The sequence below is a fragment of the Homalodisca vitripennis genome, unplaced genomic scaffold (assembly GCF_021130785.1).
Source record: "Homalodisca vitripennis isolate AUS2020 unplaced genomic scaffold, UT_GWSS_2.1 ScUCBcl_189;HRSCAF=1546, whole genome shotgun sequence".
Taxonomy (NCBI): Eukaryota; Metazoa; Arthropoda; class Insecta; order Hemiptera; family Cicadellidae; genus Homalodisca; species Homalodisca vitripennis.
Genome location: NW_025776325.1, coordinates 82517 through 92938, shown reverse-complemented (window position 1 = coordinate 92938; position 10422 = coordinate 82517). Strand labels below are relative to the sequence as shown.

Sequence of the window (10422 nt, the reverse complement as noted above, 5' to 3'; positions counted from 1 at the left end):
AAGTCAGTTTAGTTATCAAGCATCACTATGTACTCCAAATCACGCTTATGTAGTTGTAATCCTTATGTTCCGACATAAATAACTGAAATTAATTCTGCTACAAACACAGGAAATTCTCTTGGCCCTAGGACTAAAATGAAATGAGGTCATTTGTGTGTGTTTTTATTGATCCCATTAATACTTATGTACTAAAGGGTTTACACTAGAGGATTCAAGGAACACAAAACTCAAACATTATGAGCATAGCTTTATTAACAGTGTTAATGCACATTTTAGTACAACACAAGAGTACAGCAGATCTTAATAAATGTTAGTAGAGTGTAAAGTTCTTTCCGATTAAACACTTTGTATTAAATCTAATTTCTAGTTATATACTTAATTTAGAAGTCTGTTCAGTTACTCGAAGAACGTTTGGAGTGGACAGCACAGAGAAGTGTGAGAGTGAAAAAGTGCACTACATTTCCGCTCTCTATCAGCGGAATAAGGTCTAATTTATAATAAAGCAGATATAAACAATCCGTAAAAACAAAATACAGTAAAGCGAAAATGTGAAGTGTTAAAATTGCCAAATACACAAGCCGATGTTTGAGAGCTAATTCGATTTACGATGCCCCGGAAACGTGATATTCCGACAAAAGCTAGACAACTAAAGATCTCCTGCCAATTCACGGAGTAGCTGGTTTAAGACATATTCGAGGTAAGAAATAAAATATTTACTGAAGTACGAAGTTTAAAATAAGGTTTCTCCATTATTTCTTTTAAACCTTAGCATAAAAATCATTTTAAAGGGAGAAACAGACCTTGTTATGAGTTCGGTTTGTGGTTAGATCTACTCATCAGAATGTATTTATAAATTAGGTATTACTCAAAAGTTTTTTGTAATTGAAAATTACATAATATATCAGGTTAATTTGACGTAGATAAATCTTCAATTATAATAATTTAATTCAAGTTAGGAGTAAATTGCAAGAATGGACGAACGGTATAAAGCCAGTTTAAAAAGTAATTGAACCATACAAATACAACAGAAAAATATCCAGGTGGATGTATTAGACTTAATGAGATAAAATACATTTAATTTAAGACAATTATGTAGTCTAAGAGTAGAATAAAGTTTGGTCTTTTCATAACGGCTTTAGTGGGTTTTTATTGTAAAACTTGATTAATTTCTAAAAGTAAAGTACAATATTTTTGTAATTTACCTTGTGTACACAATTAAAGTAATTATTTTAAACAGCTTTAGGAAGAACTAAATTTCATACCCAGTTTCTGTCACATAAAGCCCAAAGCTAGGAAAAATGTTCAATGGATGTATTGTCAGAAATGGGTGAAACGTAAAACAACGGGAAGTTATGAGGAAAATTCATTTAGCCCTCGTGTATTGTATAGATAAAGTGCGATGTGTATATAGTCAGTTAATTTTTAAGTTGTTAAGTTTGACGTTATATCGATTATATGTAAATTTATTCCTTTTTATTACACATATTAACGTCCCCCACTTTTAAAATAAATATAAGTGTAAAAACAACATGCAATCGTTACAGCTTTTATTAAATTTCTAAATTTCCTACAATGAACACCTTTTAACCCTACATTATACCAATGGTTTAACGATTCAATTCTTTAAATATCACCAACTTTAACCGAACAGTATTCAAATTACATCATTAGAAACCTACCCAAGATGAAAAACACTATCACCAAAATCTTTAACAAATGCTTTTGACACTTCCCACCCCGGAAATACCTTACTAGCTACCGTCTGTTATAGGAAATCGGCTCTCTGACAAGGTATGAGCCTATTCGAACTTGGTAACTCCGAAGATGAAGTTCCCTGGGGCGGATGGATCCTCCGAGGCGAAGTATTCTACCCACAGCTCCCCAAACTTTTCCCGTGTGATTTCTAAGGTCCCATTCTGCAAAACGACAGAGAAATCATAAGCTGGTACAATACAGAAGTGCCAAACTAGATAAGGTCTTTTAGAGCAAAATGGCTCTTCTTCAAGGTACGATCCTTTCCAACCTGGTAACTTTGAAAATGAAGTTTTCGGGCGCGGTCAGGGCTCTTTGAGGCGAAGTATTCTACCCACAGATCCGCAAACTTCTCCACTCTGGTGAATTATTTTTCCTAGTTGGTATAATACAGATCAGAATGACTTACAGTAATATGCAGAATTTTATAATACTTCTTACTTGTGCCAATAGAAGAGCTGTTAACAAAATTAGTGACACACAACAGCAAATACGTTTAGTGTTGTTCGTTGTTTGAGAAATTAAATGGACAACCCAAACTTTTCAGGTATTGCTCTAATAAATAAGTCGTATATTTCCTACGAGAGACCTATTATCGAAAATTGAATTTATACCCAAACACATACCACAGCGATGTGACAAGTTATGTGGATAGTAACTGGTTACACAAACAGTTTCTGATATTAAATGGAGAATCAATGGTTAAACGTTTTTCAGCTATAAACTTATTGAATAGAATATATAGTGTTATGTTAAGAAAAGCTGTTAACAAAGCTATTGACCATATCAAAATACACAACTGCAAATATAACGCATGTTAGAAATATATACTTAGAAATAGTACCATCTCTCAAATTATGTGTCGCTCGGGGAAATACATGTAATTTAATGACGTCTCCTATTAATTTACAACCTCAAATAAGGATGTAAAATTTTGAGGTTCAATGTTGTGGTTAGGGAACTAAACCAAGATGTCTGCCTGTACAGTTGGATCATAAGGCAGTACGAAAATAAACTAAGTCAACTTCACAATGCTATTGGGAGTACTCGTGATCGTAGATAACTAACTTTTACTATTTGACAACTTTGGCAATACAAATACTCACTGAAAATCCTATTTCAAGACTGGATCGGAAATTCATTTTCCTCTCCAGAACTTATAGTGAAACGGTCTGTAGCTTTATATCATCAGATTGATATTAAAACTTTTGCACTGACACTAAAGTTAAAGATACCCATTTTTGTAACTAAGAATACTCGTATATGACAAAACAATAGATATTTCCACAAATTTGATACAAGATATCCAAAATTCGTGTGTTTTATAAGGTTTCAATATAATAAAATATGACAGAAAAGATTTAAAAATAAGGCTTGACGAGAAAAGTAGTGTTTGTGTCACTTACACGAGAAAACTTGCGGAAGGCATCTCGGGCGTTCTGCTCGGGAACATTGTAACTGGAACATATCATTGCAAACTCCTCCTCGTCGATGGCGCCATCACCTGCAACGTTCAGTTCACTTAGTTACATCGAACAATTCAAGCGAAAGTACATCATACTAGTGTTCCACTCTGTCATCGTGATGTATAAATAACTAAGCACAATGGAAATAAAATTCACAATTTGATTTAAAAAATTCTTCAATGTTATTTACACAATTTAACCCATGGGAATTTGCGTGAGCCTGAGAAAGTTCATTATCGTAAGTACTAAATAGTTGGAATTCAGTTTAACCCATGGGGATATTTGTAACCCCGAGAACGCCTATTAACGTAGGTGTTAATATTACTTAACACAGTCTACCCCATGGGGTGGTTTGTAACCCAGAGAACGCCTATTAACATATGCGTTAATTTACTTAACACAGTTTACCCCATGGGGAGTTTTGTAACCCAGAGAACGCCTATTAACAAAGGCGTTAATATTAATTAACACAGTTTATCCCATGGGGAGTTTTGTAGCCCCGAGAACGCCTATTAACGTAGGCGTTAATATTACTTAACACAGTTTACCCCATGGGGAGTTTTGTAACCCAGAGAACGCCTATTAACATAGGCGTTAATATTAATTAACACAGTTTACCCCATGGGGATATTTGTAACCCCGAGAACGCCTATTAACGTATGCGTTAATATTACTTAACACAGTTTACCCCACGGGGAGTTTTTGTAACCCCGAGAACGCCTATTAACGAAGGCGTTAATATTACTTAACACTGTTTACCCCATGGGGTGTTTTGCAACCCCGAGAACGCCTATTAACGTTAAAAAAACAGGTAGAATGAATGTTGCTCAGTACTCTGTTACCTGTGAGGATTTACCTGAATACGTCAATTTCCATAGATCCTAAGCAGGTAGAAGTAATTTCATATTTTCTTGGTGATTCATCTAGTAATCCGTTATAGTACTATACCACAGTATACTACATAAAAATACCACAAGATCTACATATATCTTGTAATCCAATTCGGGTGGTAAAAGTAAAACGATAAGCAAAAGTGTATGAAAGTAATAAACTCTATCCCATGAGTACTAACCAGACATTTCTAGGTCAAGGAAACAACGGCGAGTTCGTTATTGTTTCCTGGGAGCTCTACGATCTACAACGATTTATTTAAATTTACCATTCTTTTAGTGATTTGTTAAAGGTAATTCTAAACAAGGGAAATAATTGTTTTGGAAATAAGGACGCCAAAAATACTCTATTCCACTGCCCCTTATTTTGTGTGTGTGCAAACTTTGTTCTTCATACGAAGTACGAAGTTTAAACACTACATATTCGATCTTATTAAAATATTATCGATTGTCAATATGTGGTAAAAGCTTTACCAATATGAATAAATCAATTTAATGCGTTAATAGAAAACAATAAAAAATTACAAACTCGAATAAAAGGAATGTCGCTATCTGCCATGCTATATGATATGTAACATTAAAGAAATGAGCTTAAAAAAGTAAAAATGAATGTAAGAAAATGATAAACCAAAATTTACCTGATGTGTCTTCAAGATCAAACATGAAGTCACGAAATTGTAGTTGCCAGTCAAGTACACTATTGGGGTTGCGCGAATATTCTTCCCACATTTTGCACCACTCCTCATTCGTCACCTAAGGAAAAACAGACAGAGTAAGTTTTATAAATTGAAATTTGGATGTAAGTATGACTATAAAAAGATTAGGGGTTGCCCTTATTTGAGTAAAGTAATGAGGCACACCATGGATAAACAAACTAAAATTAAGAAATGTGTACTAAATAAGGAATATCGATTATACAACGATAAAGTAAAATACAATTAATCCAAATTATTTGGCATATATCATTACGAATTACATTAAGATAATTTATCTTTGAAAGATTTATGTAAGTAATTGTGTCAATGATTTTATGTAGCCGGTACGGCGTTTATCGCGAGAACCGGATCAATTTCGAGCGTTTCTGATACTTTGTTGGGTGACCGGTGAGCGATCCTGTCTTAGCAAGCAGATGGAATACCCGCCCGTTAGTCACCTTTTTGCCGTGGGTTGTTAGAGAGGGCTTCTTAATCCTAACTTCAACTAGAAAATTAAGGCATTCTAAACTTTCACTTTTTGAAATTTAAAAAAAATGTTTATTTTTTGTTAGGTTTGTGTAAGACTAGAATAAGCGATGTTTTATTTACTGAAGTTGATAGGAGTGTGGCGGTATTTACAGGCCGATACCGTCCGATTCGATTTTGCCTCGAATCCCTCGGCCACAAGCAGCTCACAGCCATATGAGGTGGAATCGGTGCAGTTGGAGCTTCTCGCAGTGATAGGCACAAGGGTCAAAGCCGTTCAGCTCACCCTGCGCGCAATCCTGTGTGAGTAGGTAGCTCTGTAGTCTATCTTGTCTTCGACGCAAAGCCAATGCCGGGTGACGTAACTCATTATCACCAACCCTCGATTTTACTACCCGTATAATTTTTGAACCATATTTACCATAGGAGTCATTAATCGATTACCTCTCGTGCATAGCAGGAGCCTGCCTAACGATTGTAAAAATGAATGTTGCACCCTTTTCCTGGACACTACCGCTCGCAAACTGTACATTGGTGGGTTTGTTCGAAAGAACTATGCACATGACCTACGCGGTAAAATAGCTATCCTATCGTGAACACTTAACATCCTTCCAAAGAAGGTCAGGAAATGTGACAAAGGCTAAATGCCGTCGTAGATTGTTCGTCCACGATCGACCAGATTTGCTAACCTGGGGTGGACTCCGTCGGCTGAGGTACAGCCTTTGCTCACTCGTGGGTGGAAGTAACCTAACTTACCTTCGGTCTACCGAAACGTTTGCAGCTCTGGAGAAGGATACGTACCTGAGGCGAGGAACTTCTCGGTGGGAAATTCCCGTTCCCACCTGCGTTAAATTTGCTGCAATTGGTTCGTTTACAGGTGCGAGTTGATCTACCGACAACCTTGTCTGGCGCGATTTGTGTAAAGCACTAGCATTAACCTACTCACTAGGGGCTATATGTGAATTGCACGTTCACACATATTATTGTGGATGGACGTCCGGCTCGATTTAACCCCGGAGATTGTACGACTACCGGAGACCTACGCGGTGGTGGAACGTCACTTCACTTCTCGTCCCGACCAAACTCTGATACTTTATAATAAATCAAATAAAGTCTAGCTATAAAGTAAAGCAAAGATTTTTCATTTTACCAGGCGAAGTTACGGCTAAGACACTCTCTCTAACATCTAACCTGCGGACCAACGGCTTAGAGATGACTTCCGAACCACCACCAGTGGCCGGGCAGGCTGCTTGCAAGGACAGGATCGCTAAGCGGTCACTCATCCAAGCAGCAACCACGCTCGACGTTGCTTGATCCGGTTATCTCGCGATAACCACCGAACCCGCTACACTGCGCGGGTACGCCATTGGCAATATGACAAAGTCACGTCACGGAGTTGGGAGAAAGCTCTCGAGACCATTCAAACTGGAACGACGCCTCAGTGGAGTGTTTAACCGCTAAAACGGACAAAAGTCAATTTTGAAACTTTTTGCTAATTCCTTACTCGGAAATGTTTTGACCACAGATAACTTCCCTATTAGCCAGGGTCGCTTCATTTCAATGAAAACTTTTACGTTTAGTTTTCCTCGGTGAGCAGTTTCAGTATTTATCTTTTATGCTAAAGCCCAAACTCCAAACCACGGATGGACAAATCAAGCAACTAAACATTGTTTTGTTATGTTTAACTGTGAAACGACAATTTCAAAACGGGAAAATTAATTCCTAATTTAATAAAGTTGTAACAATTCTCTTTTACGCCTAAACTTTATATTTAAAAAGCGTTTCACTGTTAAAAACTCATTACAATTCTATATTTCATATAACATACAACAGCCCCTTTTTAAAATTATAGTGCACTTATACCCCCTACGGCAATTATTTTAAGATTAAATGAACATGTTTATTGATTATTCCATATTCGGCTAAATTTTACAATCTTTTTAAATTACATTACATGGAATCTGATATTTCTGAAATATAACTTTTAATATCTGAAACAACTGCTAATATCATACAAGTTAAAAAAACATCGGTCACTTTTGTCCGGTGTAAGCGGTTAAATAATCCATTGTACGACGAGTAGCTTGGCCTTGAAACGAAGTGCCGAAGCAGCGCAAAGTGCCGAAGAGTTCAGTGAGCGGAGAATTTAAACAAAATTCCGTTTAATAACAGTCATGGTCATAAAACTGAAAAGTTTTATATGGTTTCTTATTTTCATTTTCCTTCTAAACTTAAATAAATAATAAACCGAATGAGTAGTTTCTACGATATAGCTTTCTACACTGTCTATTTATTTTAACATGAACAATTTCCTTAACTTGCACGTTAAAAATATAATTTAAGTTCAACAATAGTGTTTTAATAGTATATACTACCTAGAATACCGCAAACAATAAAAATTACGTATAATCTTGTTTTAATAATACGTTATGCGTATTTAGACTTGTCTCAATGAAACAATTATGTTTTTCGTATAAATATAAGAAAGATTGGTATTTGTGAGGATGAAGAACCAGGGATTAAATAAAACTTGTTATAAACTTTGATCTTGCTGCTTTAATACATTTTATGTGGATATTGTGTATTCTTTAATAAAAGTTGGAGACTAAACTGTCTCTATTGATTTACATATTATTTTACAAACACTTTTAAGAAGTACGCCATTTGCAACATGTAATAATATGCACAGCAAAAATCATAAAATATTATAGTACTATAACAACTAAAACACACAGTACAGTAGTAACAACTCAAACACACAAAAGTAAACTAAACAAAACACGTAGTAGTACATATATTATAGAACATATGAGATAGGTCAGATTCCGTTATATGCCCCCAACGCTTAAACTTTTTTCAATTAACTTAGAACGTTATAAAACGATGTAGTTGAGTAACAGAACTAACCTTCCATCAATCAACAAGCATTTCCAGATATTGCGGTCGGTATTGTTGTCGCTGTTATCTTATCTTTCTCGAGAATCCCAATTAAGGCAGGCCGCGCGGCATGACATGACTATTTAAGTTTTTTGCACGGTACATAATTGCCTTTCCATTACAATTCAATTTATATTTCTGATCAGCCCCTCTAGAATTTGATATTTTACTGATAGGTTCTATCTCGAGGGATGTTTTTCTTTCGTTGACATCAGTGCAGGCTTCGGCAGCACCTCAATGTATTTTGTAAAACAAATATTTTATATTCACCTCCAAAAGGTGTCCTACTCCTAATAGTGAATTTGTTGCATAAATAATATTTAACACTCTTAATATTTTTGTTAGATAGCAAAATGTCGAATAACTTGCCATTTTTTACTAAAAAGTAAGGCCCTAGTCATTCTTGTACCGGATAAAATATTCTGCAAAAAAATAAAAACAATCTTCTCTTATAAATACAATTTTTAATCAAGAGGGAATAAAATTTGTATATAAACAAACAAAAACTCGTATCTAAAATTATTTTTTCATAAAAGATTTATTATATTATGAAACAATTTATTAATATTCTGTGTGAAGTTTGGTTTATTTTTTCGTTCTAGAAATTGTAAGAGATGAAGGTATTAAAGTTTTTAAACTTAAATGTTTCAGATTGTGACATACAGACAGACAGACAGTAAGCTAGCAGAGAAGTATTTGGAAGTCAGTGGCCAATTCAGTTAAACTTTGTCTTGCTATCTTATCAGTCCAGACAAAATACCTGTCTTACTGACCAGTTCTATCCTTTCCATCTATACTGAGACAAAGCTTTAGACAAATAACTCTGCATCTAGATTCTCTCCTGTTACGATATGTATGGAACTTGCTATAGGAATGAACCAATTGTGGGATTGTTGCTATGCCTTATATGTATCTTGATCAGAGTTATTATTGTACCAAAGAAAAATTCATTAATATTGCACCCCCTCTCAGCAGACTACACCTTGTAACACCTCACATGAAAGATGTTGCTGAACTACGAAATTTGATAAAAAAATATGACTATACGTTAGCTTGCTAAAATTTAAAGCTGCAAATTATTATTGTTTTGTAGACTGTCATTTTATAACTATTCATAGATTTTACGTGCTAAAAGATGAGGCATAGTTTGTTATGTTTCTACAATTTACTATAATTTCCGTACCGTTACTCCAATTTATACTTATTTTGTGCAAAGTTTTTGTCTTTCTAACTGCTTTAAAAAAACGGGTCATGCCACAAAGTTAAAATTACTTCAAATTTGTGGAATCGAAAATATTGTTTAAACATAAAAATTCTACACTGTTATATCATATAAATGAACAAATTAAATCCAAAACAAAAATGTTGGTTACTGTTATTGATACTGATAATTAAAATTTTTGTCAGAGTAGGACGTTATTATCAAAACTATATTTTTAGGGTCAGAAACAGAATTAAAACTGTTATAAATTCATTGGTTTTGGTTCTAAAGTAGAGACATTGTTAGAGAAAGACAATAATCCTTCCATATATTTACTAACAAAAATGTAAAACTGTAAGTGTTATACATATACCTGTTGATCATTGTCAGCATCGGCCTTTGCCTGTAAACCAATCCACACATTATTGAGTACGGTCTTAGTTTTCTCGTATTGTGGATCGCCCTTCTTCCATCCCCGCACCTTGCAGATGTTCTGGAACATTTTCAACATTATGGTTAAGCTCAGAGGAACGGTGATAAGACAATTGGGAATTATATAAAAAATGCGTATTTGTTTGATTAAAGTTTGTTTTAAATGATGGAAGGGATGTTAAGGAGACAGAACTTTTCATCGTATAGTGTTACATGGATTCAGTAACACAACGTTTCGAGATCTGCAATCTGATCTCTTCCTCAGATGGATAACTAACCTGACACGTAAATACAATCTAGGTTAAAATAAACAAATTATACCAGAGCGTTGTGACACGCATGTCAGAACCACAACAAGCAATTTGTATTTGAACTCTGTGTATCCTACTTCTGAAAGATGCTTCTTAATAAAAAGAAAACACTAATCATTAAGAACGAACTAAATAATGCAGGTCACAATAGGTCTGAACTGACCAACTAATTACTGAAAACTGATCAAAGGTCATTAATAAATGGCAATCGTCATGGCAGAAATAAAAATGAAACGGTATTGGGCCTATTTA

At 34.8% G+C, this 10422-nt stretch overlaps 1 protein-coding gene across 1 annotated transcript; it reads right to left on the bottom strand.

The window, feature by feature from the left end:
• Positions 1-230: 230 nt before the first annotated feature.
• Positions 231-9950, bottom strand: LOC124370465 (calexcitin-2-like). Its single transcript, XM_046828750.1, has 4 exons — positions 9801-9950; positions 4747-4861; positions 3159-3256; positions 231-1916 (listed from the first exon to the last, which is right to left on the bottom strand). Exons 1-4 carry the CDS (start codon positions 9936-9938, stop codon positions 1800-1802), a joined length of 468 nt encoding a protein of 155 aa, XP_046684706.1. The 5' UTR covers positions 9939-9950; the 3' UTR covers positions 231-1799.
• Between the last annotated feature and the right edge of the window lie 472 nt (positions 9951-10422).